The 16,447-nt window shown below is 43.1% G+C and overlaps 1 protein-coding gene across 1 annotated transcript; it reads left to right on the plus strand.

Annotated features, from left to right (window-relative positions):
* Positions 1–9,152: 9,152 nt before the first annotated feature.
* On the plus strand, positions 9,153–14,281 carry odc1 (ornithine decarboxylase 1). The gene is made up of 11 exons (XM_083924665.1): positions 9,153–9,264; positions 10,259–10,407; positions 10,612–10,749; positions 10,999–11,172; positions 11,286–11,458; positions 11,558–11,774; positions 11,869–11,952; positions 12,135–12,297; positions 12,388–12,503; positions 12,619–12,833; positions 12,953–14,281. Exons 3-11 carry the CDS (start codon positions 10,648–10,650, stop codon positions 13,089–13,091), a joined length of 1,383 nt encoding a protein of 460 aa, XP_083780791.1. The 5' UTR covers positions 9,153–9,264; positions 10,259–10,407; positions 10,612–10,647; the 3' UTR covers positions 13,092–14,281.
* The last annotated feature ends 2,166 nt before the right edge of the window (positions 14,282–16,447 follow it).

The raw sequence follows: 16,447 nt of genomic DNA on the forward strand, positions 1-16,447 counted from the left end.
TCTCCTGTTGTCTTTGGGTTAAAATTATATTTTTTCAACTTGAAGTTTGACGACTTTGACCCCAACATTAGAAAAAGTGAAATTATTAAAGCTATTAAAACAAAAAAAAGGTATGAATATCGTCTTTGGATCAAAATGAACACGTGTGTGTGTGTGTGTGTGTGTGTGTGTCTGTGCGTGTGTGTGAGACAGTGACATCAGCCTTATGAATGAACTGGCTGTGGATGAATCCATAAAACCACAAGACCAAACCTTCAATTGACTTTTTTTGAAGGTATTGTGGTAACATGCCAGACACTGCAGTGTGACCTAAATTACAAGCTGCCCCGTGATTGTGTGTGTATTTTATGAAAGTACAGTTCTTGACATTTACCTCCACTCTTCCCTTGGAATGTCTTTGTCTCGGTAAGTAGTCTCATCCCCCCCCCCACACCCTTTTTCCTTTTGGGCCAATCTGCATCGACAATACTGAGATAGCTATGATGCACTTCCTGTCTGCTGCGGGCCGGTCATGGTTCAGTGGCCGTGTGGTCCAACGGTTTGCACCAGCTGTGTGGGCGGAGTCCAGGGCGTCACGAGAGCTTTAAGTTGATTAAGCTATCTGTGTGTCAACATGCTGTCGGGGGCTCGCCCCGTCAAAGTCACATTGACCAGAGTCAAAAGAGTAAAGAGTGGCCACAGGTACCATCTGTTTGCATGGGTCAGGAGCCGTGCAGAGAAACACTAATACCTCCGGTCTCATAAGCAGCTTTCTGGACCAGACAAAAAATGCTTATGTACACTCCCCGGCCACTTTATTAGGCACACCTGGTGCTTAATAAAGTGTCAGTGTGGTCTTCTGCTGCTGGTGGTGTTGTGTGTTCACAGATGCTCTCATGCATTCCTCTGTTGGAACCAGTGGATGTTTGAGTTACTGTTGCCTTTCTATCAGCTCCAACCAGTCTGGCCGTTCTCCTCTGACCTCTGGCATCAACATTTGCGCCCACAGAACTGCCGCTCACTGGATCTTTCCTCTTTTTGGGACCGTTCTCTGTAAAAACCCTAGAGATGGTTGTGCGTGGAAATCCCAGTAGAGCAGCAGTTTGTGAAACACTCAGACCAACAACCACGCCACGTTCAAAGTCACTTAAATCACCTTTCTTCCCCGTTCTGATGCTCGCTTTGAACTGCAGCAGATCCTCTTCACCGTGTCTACACGCCTGAATGCATTGAGTTGCTGCCATGTGATTGGCTGATTAGAAATTTGTGTTAAGGGGCAGTTGGACAGGAGCACCTAATAAAGTGAGTGTATATTGAGGTCAAGCCCTCAAGGATTTTCGCAGATCAGTCTGGTAACGTGAGGCAGAGAAAATTTGGAGAAGTTTGCCCAGCGACCGAACCAATCAGCGTTGGTTTTGAGGCGAGACGAAGTGTGACGCAACAAGGAGCGACTCTTCAGCGGATGTACCGCGGATGAGATGAGCAGCTATGGAGCGAGCCGCTCACTAACTCTTTGTTCTCTGGATCCTTCTGTTGAATATGGACCGGGCTCCTGAAATTGGGCCTTTGATCTGTAAATTCACGTTAAACACAAACGGCAAATTTCCTTTACCCACATGTTCTTTCTGAGCTTTGCCTCGGAGTCGGCGCTGTTAGCACGTCATACCCTTCGTTGGTCTGATTGGTTGATCTGGCGGAGTCAGGTTACCGTCACTGTGTGCAATAAAAGTGAATATAAATACCTCATGATTTCACAAATGGATCTTTAGTGATGAGGCCCAATCATATGGATCATATGGCTCATGACCTAAATGATTTTAGGTCATGAGCCACACACAGCCCAATTTGATTTCAAGTGGGCCAGACCAGTAAATCCACTCCACTCTGAAATCCGGTCTGCCACAGAGTTTCTGGTCTCTGCCTGTCGTACCATTTCTGCAGCCTTCAGCATGTCTACACACAGTCACAATCACACCATGGCTTTGATCCTGATGCTATTTTGTTAGCAGTAAGCTAGCTAACTTAGACAACTGCATAGCCAATCTTTGGACTAATACTAAAGACAGACTGACGTTTCCTCAAACCTGCCAACAGTTACTTTATCTTCAAGTGCTTATATCTTTGCCCATGATGAAGAAGAGTCTGATAAGACAGGATATTATTTCCTTGAGCACTGAAAGGTGTCGTGCAAACACATCGCACACTGTGAAGAAACAGGAACTGGTCCATTTCTCTTGGAATACCTGATTCTCTGCGTGACTTCTCTCCTTCTTGACGGAGACTTTTTCCAACAATGTGATCCCCAGGGGACAAATAGGAAAAGCAGTGGATTTGATTAAAAAATAGGGATTAATGACATGAAGGAGCCTTTGGGGCAGGATGTTTGAAAGCCCTGGTGTCGGAGATGTCACTGCCGTGGTGTTATTTGTTCGTCTTGGTTCAAGTGAAGTGAACTTGAGTAGAGTTCAGTTTATTCAGGGAAAGTTGTGTTTAGTTTGATCCGCTTATTGTCACAAGACGCGTCACGCACACCGAGCTGGACGGCACTGTTGATGAAACGGCAAAAGTGACTGTGGCGTTTCGTCGTGCAGCTACGAGCTAACAAAGAAGTGAAGAGAAATAACAAAGCCAGACGCAGTGATACACATGACACAGTCTCCGAGGCCCGTGCGCTGCACTGAATCTTGTGGGTGGCGATTAACAATCATCATCCTTGTCCTTTTGTGAGAGGCCTTGTAAACGCGGGGGCTAGGCCACAATGGTCCACAGTGACGATAACAAAGTCCACACAGCACGAGAGATAGACATTACAAGAGAGGGAGACGGGTGAGGCAGAGGTAGAAACAGACATTTGGCGGAAGACGGATAAAAACAGACACAAAGGGGAGTGACTGGAGTGGAGAGAAACAGTTTAACTCGGGTGTTTTTTATGTAATGCGTGTTGTTTTGGAGTCTTGTGATTCGGAACGAGCTGATAAGCATCTGTTTAAAAAAAATGAATTCGCCCCCAAGGTGTGGGCCCACTTCCTGACTGACAGGCATGACGCTTTGGTCCTCCGGGCAGGACTATGAGGAAAACAGCAACGTATGAAAATGCACACACTAATCACACAAACCTGCCACTTCATTTGAACTCTTGGGCCGGTCAGAAAAGGGCTGCGCTTTTTACTTTTCGATAATTAAAATCGCTCGGAAAACATGACTTCATTCACCAACCACGCGGAGCTTGAATGGAAACCCCGTTGCGCGGAGAGCCGGCTGCCATCTTGATTGCGGCCTGCGAACTGGAAAAGATATTAAGCCCACAGATATGCGGTCCTCAGGAAGCCCTGAAGTTCTGCTGCTGGTGCCCTGAAAGCGTTTGCTTGTGCAACATTTCCACATGCACTGTCGGGTCACGCTAACCAAAGTCTTCCTTTTTTTCCTCCATTTGGTAATGTCTGCTGACCAAACGTCTATAAAACAACCTTTGCACTGGTTAGACTGTGCTGTAAGGGGGGGGGGGGGGGGGAATGTCTGGGGACAGGAATTTGAGGACTCTGGGTGAAAAAGCATCTCACTGCAGAAAAGTAGAAGCAGCATCAGATACACGGGCGTACCAGTCTACGTCCTTTACAGCGGCGTCTGTATTTGTATTCATGGTATTACAAACTCAGCCAATGATGAAGCTAGATATGATGATAATGCATTAATTGTAAATCTGCTTCTACAGAACCTGGCTTTGCAGAGTTGTTGTGACTCTGTTGACACACTACCGTCTTTAGTCATCTTGTGATCTCCTGTAATCCCATCAGGTTAAGACCTCAGAATGAGACCGAGCAGACTGCACCCGAGCCAGGTCAACCTAATGCTGTCCGTCGGAAACCAGACAGCGTGAGTACGCGTCTCTGGGATTAACACAAATGCAGGGCAGGTGTCCTGCCAACACAACACAGTCTCACACCCAACACGCCAAAAACTGACGCTTGGTCAGGGGCCTTACTGACTACAAAGGCCTCCTAACGCCAAAGGCCCCTGACCAGCCGTCAATTTTTGACGTGTTGGGTGTGAGACTGTGTTGATCCTGCAGGCCCACTGAGGATCACCGCCATCATCATTAAGTCACGTAGATTTAGGCCTAAAAATGCATGTGCGGACTGTGATTAAGGATTATTTTCACGATCGATGCGATCGAACCTGGGACCATAATGTATTTATATCAACTCTAAAATGAGTTTAATCGTTTTTTACTCTTAATGTTTATTAGAACATGTCAGTCAGGTAAGGACCGCCTGACCAAACAGTCCATGACAAGTGGAATAAGTAGAGAGCGGTCAATGCAATTCACTTTTATCCAACGTAACTGTGTCACCAGTCGGTGTTAGCCCTATCCGGACGGATCCGGTTCGCCGCAGTGTCTGGTCTTTTCGTGGTGCTTTTGCTGGGTGATAGCCACCGGAGTGCAAGTAGAATTCATTTACACACTTCTAAGAATCTACAAGGGAAGGTTAGTATTCGTGCATGAGACTGTATATGTAAAATTAGTAAAATAAAGTGACCTTGATGAGAGAAAGCAGGAAGAACGTTTGGGCGACGCTCAGCCTGAGCAGCTCAGGTGGTGGTTTACATAAAAAATGGAAATGAAGAAGACTTTACGGTGTATTTTGGAGCTTTTAAAGCATGGACTTTTATTGTGAAGGACTGAAGTATGGTCCTGGATGTTGTGACAGCATCGATGTTAATGTGGACGACCAGCAGCTCCCAGTGTTTACGGCGAGGAGATCGAGGTGTCCGACTAGAGCCGAGAGGTTAATTCACTGGCGCTAACGTCCTTTTGACCACTCTGGTTAACACAAAGATAAATGAGTCCGCTAAATCGATATTCGGTTACAAAGATAAGAAGTTAGACTTTAGTTTAACACCATTAAATGAACTCTAAACATTACACCATCATTTAAATTTGCAGGTTCAACGGAAAGTTTGAGAGAATTTACCCCATAAACTGTCCGACACAGTGAGGTGACACAGTTCTGCTAGTGTCAGATCATAACAATAGTTAAATCTAAGGACACTTTTCATATAGAGTCGGTCCAGACCGCACTATGATTTACAGAAACCCAACACTTCCCCCACGGCGACAGAGGCAGGAATGTCGGATCAGGCCCTAGGCTCTGTAGTGGGCGGCCATCTGTCTTAGTTGGGGGAGAGAGATTGAGTTATAGGCTACAGTCCCAGACTGACTAATGCTTTTTTCTATAATATTCATTTAATGTTTGGATTTAAAAGAGAAAAGACTTCAAATTAACATCAAATAAGACTTTTCAAAGGTTCAAATCTACGTGAATGTTTCAGAGAGAGGAGGAAACCTGGCAAATGGACACTACAGGCCGTGATGCTGCTGTTGAATTTTTGTCAGAGCAGCTTGTTCAGACCGGCTCAAGGCGCAGTCACATGACCAGACTGGTCAGGAAAGGCGGTTTGACCCCACAGCCCGAGACAAATCCACTGAATAAAGCGGTAATATAGGCAGTCAGTCGGTGGTACTCCTTACCTTTTACCATAAGAAGCATCACAGGTGTAAAAAAGTCCCTGAAACAGAGTCTGAGGGGATCCACACGACAGGAATGACCCTCCATGCTTGCTGTACGTATAAACGTGTAAATCAGATAATAATAAAAAGATCATGTGTTGCATGTTGTCCGTATTAAAACTCACTTTGCTCCTGCAATGCACTAATGCAGGAACAAAGTGTACATTGTACAAACGTCATACCAAGAGGTATATGATGTTTGTACAATGGATTTACAACGTCTCTGAACTTTGTGGTGGTGATAGGTTGTTGTACTGTATATATATATATATATATATATATATATATATATGTGTGTGTGTGTGTGTGTGTGTGTCTGTGTTAGGGAGACCAGACGTCCCCTGTTTTCACTGTGACTCAAACATTTGAAAATGGAAAATAGGAAAAAATGACTAAATGTAAATGTTGACCATATATATATTTATACTATATATATATATATATATATATGTATACCATAGTATAGTTGTGCACACTACTTCTCACAGGCTAAAGCCAAAGGCGTTTCACATCTCCATGTGAGAAGATGAGGAAGCAGAATAGATTTAAGTTTTAGAAAGAAATATATTATTGAAAAAAGAGGCCTTGTGATACATGAGGAATATTAGAGTCTTTATGTTGCACAAGTGGTTTCACATCTCCAGGTCAAAAATCATTTAAAAAATCATATAAAATATCTATCTCTACAATACATATATATATATCTAACAATACACAGACTAAAGTGAGCAGAGTTTTGAGACAAAATTCAGGGAAATTTTTGGTTCAGAGGCGTAAATTCCTCCAAAACATGACCAGGATGAAGTCACTTTGACATAAAAGCTAATATTCCTTGTGTATATTTATTCAAAAACAAGCCTTGTGATACACAAGGAATATTAGTTTGTATGTTGCATGAGTGGTTTCACATGTTCAGGTCAAAAATCATTAAAAAAAACATAAGAAATAGATATATATTGTTCAAAAACAAGCTTTGTGATGTTATGTTGCGTCACATGGCTTGTTTAAGTGGTTTAACATAATTCAATTAAATGGTTTAAATGCATAATATAATATAATATTATATAATATAATGTTGGATGTCAAAGTGACTTCATCCTGGTCATGTTTTGGAGGATTTTACGCCTCTGAACCAAAAATGTCCCTGGACTTTGTCTCAAAGCTCTGCTCACTTTAGTCTGTGTATAGTTTTTTATTTTATTTGGACCCCAGGAAGATTAGCACCCACAAGAAAGACAGAAAGAAAGAAAGAAAGACAGAAAGAAGTGCAAGCTTGGGTGGGTGCTACACAGACTTCTGAGAGCTAACTAGTGAACTTGTGGGTGGGAGTCTTAAAAAAAAATATTTATATTATTCAAAAACAAACCTTGTGCCACATGAGGGATATGTTTTATGTTGCACGAGTGGTTTCACATGTCCAGGTCAAATATCATTAAAAAAACAAAATATATATATATATATATATATATATATATATATATATTATGCAAAAACAAACCTTGTGCCACATGAGGAATATTAGTCTTTATGTTGCACGAGTGGTTTGAAATAATTAAAGTAAATGATTTAAATGCTGAATAGTTTTTATTCTGAATATCAAATGAGTGTTGGATATCAAAGTGACTTCATCCTGGTCATGTTTTGGAGGATTTTACGCCTCTGAACCAAAAATGTCCCTGGATTTTGTCTCAAAACTCTGCTCACTTTTGTCTGTGTATAGTTTTTTATTGTATGTGAACCCCAGGAGGATATTTTTAATGATTTTTTAAATGATTTTTAACCTGGAGATGTGAAACCACTCGTGCAACATAAAGACTAATATTCCTCATGTGTCACAATGCTTGCTTTTGAATAAATATACATGAGTAATATTAGTTTTTATGTTGCAAGAGTGGTTTGACATAATCCAATGAAATGGTTTAAATGCATAACATAATATAATATAATGTTGGAATATCAAAGTGACTTCATCCTGGTCATGTTTTGGAGGATTTTACGCCTCTGAACCAAAAATGTCCCTGGATTTTGTCTCAAAAATCAGTTATTTTGTATTGTTTTTTATTTTATGTGGACCCCAGGAAAGATTAGCAACCACAAGAATGAAAGAAAGAAGTACAAGCTTGGGTGGGTGCTACACAGACTTCTGACAGCTAACTAGTGAACTTGTGGGTGGGAGTCTTAAAAAATATATTCTATTCATAAAGAAGCCTTATGATCCATGAGTAATATTAGTCTTTATGTTGCACGAGTGGTTTGAAATAATAAAAGTAAATGATTTAAATGCTGAATAGTTTTTATTCTGAATATCAAATGAGTGTTGAATATCAAAGTGACTTCATCCTGGTCATGTTTTGGAGGATTTTACGCCTCTGAACCAAAAATGTCCCTGAATTTTGTCTCAAAACTCTGCTCACCTTAGTCTGTGTATTGTTTTTTATTGTATGTGGACCCCAGGAGGATATTTTATATGATTATTTAAATGATTTTTAACCTGGAGATGTGAAACCACTCGTGCAACATAAAGACTAATATTCCTCATGTGTCACAATGCTTGCTTTTGAATAAATATACATGAGTAATATTAGTTTTTATGTTGCAAGAGTGGTTTGGCATAATCCAATGAAATGGTTCAAATGCATAATATAATATAATATAATGTTGAATGACAAAGTGACTTCATCCTGGTCATGTTTTGGAGGATTTTACACCTCTGAACCAAAAATGTCCCCAGATTTTGTCTCAAAAATCAGTTATTTTGTATTGTTTTTTATTGTATGTGGACCCCAGGAAGATTAGCACCCACAAGAAAGAAAGAAAGAAAGAAAGAAAGAAAGAAAGAAAGAAAGACGTGCAAGCTTGGGTGGGTGCTGCACAGACTTCTGAGAGCTAACCAGTGAACTTGTGGGTGGGAGTCTTGAAAAATTATATTTTATTCAAAAAGAAGCCTAAAATATTAGTGTTTATGTTGCAGGAGTGGTTTGGCATAATTCAATGAAATGGTTTAAATGCATAGTATAATATAATATTATATAATTTAATGTTGAATATCAAAGTGACTTCATACTGGACATGTTTTGGCCTCTGAACCAAAAATGTCCCCGGATTTTGCTTCAAAAATCTGTTATTTCTTATTGTTTTTTATTTTATGTGGACCCCAGGAAGCTAATGGGTATCTGAAGAAAGAAAGAAAGAAATAAAGAAAGAAAGACCACGGTTATACATGGGGAGTGCAGGCTCGGGTGGGTGCTGTGCAGGCTCGGGTGGGTGCTGTGCAGGCTCGGGTGGGTGCTGTGCAGGCTCGGGTGGGTGCTGTGCAGGCTTGCTGAGGGGGGGGGTCTCCCTGTCTTCTCTTCCCCCCGCTGCGGTGCAAAGCCCGGGGTCCGTACGTGGACTGAGGCTCGGTTAGTGAACCGTCTCCGTTATAATCTCGTGTGTGGCGAGTAGCGGTCCCCGTCTGTCTGTCTGCCCGCCCCCGCCATGCGGATGAGGGGACAAGCCTAAACCGGTTCATACGTGGATGGGAGGCCGGTTCCAGCTGGCTGCGTTGCCGTGGCAACGAGCGCTCTATAAATACTGTGGGGATCCGTTACCGGCTTCCACTCCGGTCTCAGTCGTGAAACAGACGACACCTCCCGCAGCGGACCTCACCGTGAATATTTCTTTTTAATCCCAGCATTCTGGTCTAATGGACACACTCTTTGTAAATGCTTTTTAAGGTGAGTGAACGGTTTTTACCGTGTTTTCCGTTTACGACGTCACACTTTAGCATAAACGCCTTTTAAGCTAGCAAACGGTAAACGGCTCATTCGGTTATGGCGGCCTCAAAGGGACAATTAAAACGCCTTTTTTTTTATGTTTTTTGATTTTGGTATTCTTGTTATTTCACCGTAACGTCATTTTAATTCAAAGTTGAACCGCCGGAGTGTTACCTAACGTTACGACGTGGCCGGTGTGACAGGCGGATGGTTAGCTTACAACTCACTATTGTCTAGCCGTTAATTTGTGAATTCGCTTACTAACGCGGTATAACGTTAGCCTGCTATGCTAACTTCTTATAACCGTAGACTTAAATGCGTTTACGTAATTCTGAATAAGTTTTTTTTTTTTAATTGAATTGTTAAATGCCGTTACTTGTTACTTGGGTAAACGCTATTCCGCCTCATGGCAGAAGGAGTACTATACGGAACCGGCATTTTGACGTTGGCGTTTGTAAGTCACTGATTGGTCAATTTCCACGTCATTCAGAGTGAAAGGCGGATCTCGTCTGTCATTGGTTGAAATCTTGAGTGGGCGGGGTTTAAACGCTCGGTCCTTTCAATGGCGTTTCCGTGCAGATGGTGTGAAGCACCGTTACTAATGAGTTGCTTATAAAATGGAGCGCTGTATGTTGAATGTGCACGTTTAAGGCCACAGGACGTGTCTATTTTAAGCTCATTATTTGACAGAGTGATCCTTGACTAGGTTGAATACTTAGTATTTAGAAAACGGGATACTTTTCTATCATAATGTTGCCTTTTAAATGAACTAAAGTCCATAGATTGGTCTGCAACTTCTCTCCTCATTCAGCTTTTTCCTTTGTAAAGCTCTGACAAATCGCAATAGAACTTCATATTTATTGTGTTTTATAATTTAACCTGTTAAAGAAACCTTCTGTCATTTCTGTCTGTCATGATGTTGTATGTTAAACTCCTGTCAAATGCTCTTTTACAGAATAATCACTCTAGGAAGACGCACACTGGCTACTCAGCAGGCCCTGGCCTTGAGTCTTATTTGAAGGGATTTAACTTCACCGGTGAGCCGCCTTGGCTTCTCTGCACCTGATTAACAGCTCCACTACATTTCATCTCTTTCATATCCAAGTAAGTGACTCACTTTCTTCAATACTGATGTGTTGTTTTACACAGACGCCACTTACTCAATTACTCAACAATTACTCACACCTGCAGTGTTTGACATGTTCCGGTGGGTGGGGGATAAAATGAACTTTAGTAATCCAAGGACAAAAAAAGACACTGATCTCCCAGTCTTAATATAATCTCAATGTCTGTCACTCCCTTTTTCAGTTTACCAGTGACTAATCAGGAGCACTTCTTGTGACCATGAACACTGCCACAAACACGGAGTTTGACTTCTCCTTCCTGGAGGAAGGATTCTCTGCCAGGGATATTGTCGAGCAGAAGATCAATGAGTCATCGATGACGGTGAGCGTCCTGTGCGGACATTGTTTAGGGGATACACAGATGGCCCCGTTTGTTAAGTGTCAACAGGATGCAAAGTGAAATCCTACACCCTTGAGTTTACGGCTATTGCATTGTCTGAACTGCCTTTCCTTTACTCAACCTTTAAGACCATGGTGGTGTAAATTAGTGTCAGTATTAATATTACATATTTTTTTGTTTGCAATGTGTAATATTTTAAATTCTTTAATGTATTCTTTTTTTCCATCACAGGATGACAAGGATGCCTTCTATGTGTGTGACTTGGGAGACGTACTGAAGAAGCACCTGCGCTGGGTAAGGGCCCTGCCTCGTGTCACTCCCTTCTATGCTGTCAAATGCAACGACAGCCGGGCTATAGTCATGACACTGGCATCCCTGGGGACCGGCTTTGACTGTGCAAGCAAGGTGCGTGTTGGAAAATTCCCATTGTATTAGATTTTCTCAGAATACCACAACACAACGCTCTCTTGATGAGGAGCTTAAATAGCATTGGCAGCTCATTCATTTTTTTTCTGTAGACGGAGATTCAGATGGTTCAGTCTCTGGGAGTGGATCCAAGCCGAATCATCTATGCCAACCCCTGCAAGCAAGTTTCTCAGATCAAATATGCGTCTGCCCACGGGGTCCAGATGATGACCTTTGATAGCGAGGTGGAACTCATGAAAGTTGCCCGCTGTCACGACAACGCCAAGTGAGACATTTATCCTTTACTATAGTGGTCTTTCTTTTATCTGCCTTCCTCCCTCTTGTGAATTTATTTTCTCATCAACTGTTTCTGCTCTGTGCCCAGACTGGTGCTGCGTATTGCCACAGATGACTCAAAGGCAGTGTGTCGCCTGAGTGTGAAGTTTGGGGCCACACTCAAAGCTTGTCGAGGACTTCTGGAGCGGGCTAAAGAGCTGGGGCTGGATGTGATCGGCGTCAGCTTCCACGTTGGCAGCGGCTGCACTGATCCTGAGACCTACACCCAGGCTATCGCTGATGCCCGCTGTGTCTTTGACATAGGGGTGAGTTGTGACAGCAGTGCATATTATACAGCTGTTTTTATTATGTGGGTTTTCACCCAGCAAACTAAACTTGACTCTAAACTTTGTGATCTAGGATGAGCTCGGCTTCAACATGGACCTGTTGGACATCGGAGGGGGCTTCCCTGGTTCAGACGATGCTGAACTCAAATTTGAAGAGGTATCTTGCATTTTTCCTAGTCCTGTGGCATTTCATGAGCTAAACCTTTGTCGGTTTTCAACTTCAAGACTTAAGTCTCTGTACGTTTACCTACAAGATCAGTACTAGCTCAAGGTAATTCCGTTTTTTAATAGTCTTTTGACCTGTGGATCCCCCCCCCCCCGCCCCCTCTCTTTCTCTAGATCACAGCAGTGATCAACCCAGCCCTGGACAAGTATTTCCCTGCTGACAGTGGTATTAAGGTCATCGCTGAGCCAGGGCGCTTTTATGTGGCCTCTGCTTACACACTGGTTGTCAACATCATTGCCAAGAAGGTCATCATGGACGATGAGTCAGCCTCCGACGGTAAATGACTGATGATTCATGAATAGTATATTCATTTATTTATTTGATTTATAAGAGTTCTCATTAAAATGATTGACTCTTTCTTCACAGAGGAAGACGAAGGGACCACTGATAGGACTCTGATGTACTATGTTAACGATGGAGTGTACGGATCCTTCAACTGTATCCTCTATGACCATGCTCACTGTTTGCCAATACTACACAAGGTAAATAAAACTTAAGGCTTGAAACAGTGGCCAAGTTACCCATCATGCATATGGCTCAGTGATGGGTGAATACAATGCTAATGGTTTGTCTACCCACCCCTCTTAATACCAACAGAAGCCAAAGCCAGATGAGGTCATGTACCCCTGCAGTATCTGGGGCCCCACATGCGATGGCCTCGATCGCATTGTCGAGCAGTGTAGCCTGCCCGACATGCAAGTGGGGGACTGGCTGGTCTTTGAGAACATGGGTGCCTACACGGTGGCCGCCTCCTCCACCTTCAACGGCTTCCAAAGACCCGACCTTCACTTCGTCATGTCTCGCACCGCCTGGTGAGTACATGTCACAAAAGCTGAAAGCAGCAGCGGTTAATAATGGAGTCACTGATCATGAGGAAAGTGCACTCGTAAATACTAGACGACCTAACTTTTCTCTGTATTGTCTTCCACAGGCAACACGTGCAGCAGATCTGCTCCCAGGGCATGCCAGCTCCCGCGGAGGAGTCCTGCCTGTTTGAAGTGCCAGCCTGCTGCGGTCGAGAGAGCAGCTTGGAGATGCCCACTAAGCCCTGCCAGGCCCATGTGGTCTAAATGCATACTGAACATCACAGTAATGTTCTTCAGATCTAGCATCCTTTTGATATTAATTATTGGAGAAGGTTCTTTTTTTTTGTTTTGTTTGTTTTTTTTCTTCTCCCCAAATGTAAATGACATTGTACGGCCAGTTACTTGACCGGAGAATGAGAGGGACATGTCTTTGCGCACATTTCTGTGTTCTGTAAGGAAGCGGGGATCAACCCTCAACGAAACGAGGCTGAATCACACTCTTACTGTGTTCCAGACAGAGTTACAGGGGAGCTCTGTACTTGAACTGGTTGCAGCAGTCTTCCTCCTCTAATTTGGGGTGGGTTGTAAGAACTTGAGCACTGTAGTTCACGAATAAAACCATTTGCTGAACTGAAACGATGTAGGAAGAGAAACCAAATCGCAGAACTACTTCACTGAAAGTGTCCTGTCACCGTAGGACTTACAACACTTGAACCTGTAGCAGAAGTCCAAGAGGTGCAGGGCCACTCACGCTCTTCATTTGATACTATAAGAAAAAGAATAGTCTCAGATTTCTTCCACTTAAGCGATCATCAGTGCTGCCTGAACTGCAAACTGTAAGAAGGGTAGTTTATCATTCAACTGCTTACCCTCTTTAAAGCCCTGTGAACGTCTGAAGTCACATCCCTACTAGTAACTTGTAAAGAGGTGGTTGAAGGGGTGATTTAATTCCTCAAAATGGCTGCTATGTTTATATTTATCTTTTCTGGGATCCCCGTTTCTGTACAGAACCGCTCGAGTGTTAATCCTCAAGATGCTAACAAAGAAACACTTAAAAAAAAGGGGTAAAGGCTTCTCTCCTGATGCAGAGTTTGAACGTGTGTATTACAGAAGTGTAAAAGAATCGCACGTGTCACAGTCTGCACCGCAGAAGCCCACATAGTCTGTGTCTGTGCTGATAGGGCGGCAACATGTCAAACAATATGTCACAGCATTATATGTGCACACACTAAACACACAGCTGGTCCCAGTCACTCGACACTACGGGCGCCGTCAAACCCAAATCTTCTAGATGAACACTTAAAACACAGGGACTCAAGAAGCAGACTGGCCCTCTCCTCTTCTCCCCCTTATTTTATTTTTTTGTAACTTGTAGAAGGTAAGAAGTCTGTTCATGATAAACGAATAAGAAGCAGTGTTAAACTATACATTTGAAATGGATACGAAAGAGACGGGATCGCAAATTCATAACGCTTTCCTATGGAAACTTTTTGAAGTTTTGTATTTTTTTAATAAATAAAACATTAGGTGCAGAGCCAAATCATGGATGTTGTGTGTGTGCTTTGTACATATGGGACATAAAAAATGTATAGCATTATGAACCATACCACACTACGCACAGGATGTCTCACCAGTGCCATCTAGTGTCTGCAGCAGGAACTGGTTCAAACCTGTGGTGTTGCCTCAGTGACATTCTCAGCCGCGTAGATTCACGTCCCTTCTGTTCACTGTTCTCTGTCTTACCACTCAAACCTGCTTCAGACACACGCAGGGACCAATCCCCACCCTACAGTAAACCACTTTACTCAAATAGCACTCATGCATGCTCAGACATGGTTAAAAAATGCTGACCTGTGCCTGCAATGTAAATAATCCCTCAAGTCAATGTTGACCTTTATAGCTGTTACATAACGCCACAACTGGATTATGTAACATACCTAAAGCGTAGAGAGAACAGTCGCTGCATCTACATAACTGAGACCTATGTGTGTGTGAGTTTGTTACCCACACTGTGAAACATACACACACACATATGCACTTCATAGATCTACAACAGTTAGGACTCTTAGTAACATCCGTAATCAGTCACATTACATCCAGAACAGTGACACTAACAGCTGCTTCTCATGACACTTTCGCTGTTTTAATATTTACATTAATTTCTACTGTTTTACTTCAGTTCATTTAGACGGTGCATTCTGCTTAGACTACTACTCTAATGTTACAAGTGTATGTGTTTCATGTGCAGTAGCTGCTGTTTCTGTGTGACAGGGAACAGTTCACACTCTACACTTATCTCCAAACCCCTGGTTCAATCGAGGTGTTTGTGTCTTTGTGCGTACTTTCATTTAGGTGCAGATGGATTATCAGTACAGGGAGAACTTTGTGGTACAAATGAGTACTGCGGTATTCACAAAGAAAATAAAAGTTAACTCATCCACACTTTACAGTTCTTTGTGAGCAAACCTCTCTCAAAAACACTCCTTCAAATGCTTTAAATGCTTTAAATGCTCTCATATCCACGACTCGTATTCGACAAAGAAAACGATGAAAAACTTCACAAAAAGGTCACTTTGCATCGCACACTTTACACTTTTCAAATATACACATTACACACAATATACACAAATAACAAAGACGCATGTTTACCTTACATACACACACTGATTTTCATCTTTGCTTCTGTATACAGTATGAAATGTGTCGACAGTTGACAATGCAAGACAGTAAAGATCATCTCATCTCATCTTCAGCCTCTTATCTGGGGTCGGGTCGCGGGGGCAGCAGCTTTAGCAGGGGACCCCAAACTTCCCTTTCCCGGGCCACATTAACCAGCTCTAACTGGGGGATCCTGAGGCGTTCCCAGGCCAGTGTGGAGATCTAATCTCTCCACCTGGTCCTGGGTCTTCCCCGAGGCCTCCTCCCAGCTGGACGTGCCTGGAACACCTCCCTAGGGAGGCGCCCAGGGTTCATCCTTACCAGATGATCCTGAACCACCTCAACTGGCTCCTTTCAACGCAAAGGAGCAGCGGCTCTACTCCGAGTTCCTCACGGATGGTTGAACTTCTCCCCCTCTCTCTAAGGGAGACTCCAGCCCCCCTCCTGAGGAAATACATTTTGGCCGCTTGTACCCGCGACCTGGTTCTTTCGGTCATGTAAAGATCATAAATTACCTTAACTTCTTTTCCAAACATCTCACGATTTAGCAGCAGTGGTAGTTACAGCAATGACGTAGGAGTTATGGCAAATACATACAAATGTATAATGAAAGTCAAGGTAAAATAATAGTTACAATAAAGTCGCAAAAACGATTGACGATGTCTTGCATACGACGAGACACCGGTAGCATAGCATACATACAACGTGTGATAACACCCACCCTTCTGTCGCCGGGTGTTGAGTGGAGAATGGAGGTGGACCTGGGCAGGCAGCTGCATTTTCAGGATCGATCTGCAGCACCACGCAGATATGGTGCTGTGGACCAAGGCAGGGAGGTCGGTGCTGCTGGTGGGGCTGACGGTGCCATGGGAGGAGGGGATGGATGGAGCCTACGAGAGGAAGAGAGCGAAGTACGCCGACCTAGTCGCTGAATGCAGGGAGTACGGTTGGAGGACACGACT

The sequence above is a fragment of the Echiichthys vipera genome (assembly GCF_963691815.1).
Source record: "Echiichthys vipera genome assembly, chromosome: 12".
Classification (NCBI taxonomy): domain Eukaryota; kingdom Metazoa; phylum Chordata; class Actinopteri; order Perciformes; family Trachinidae; genus Echiichthys; species Echiichthys vipera.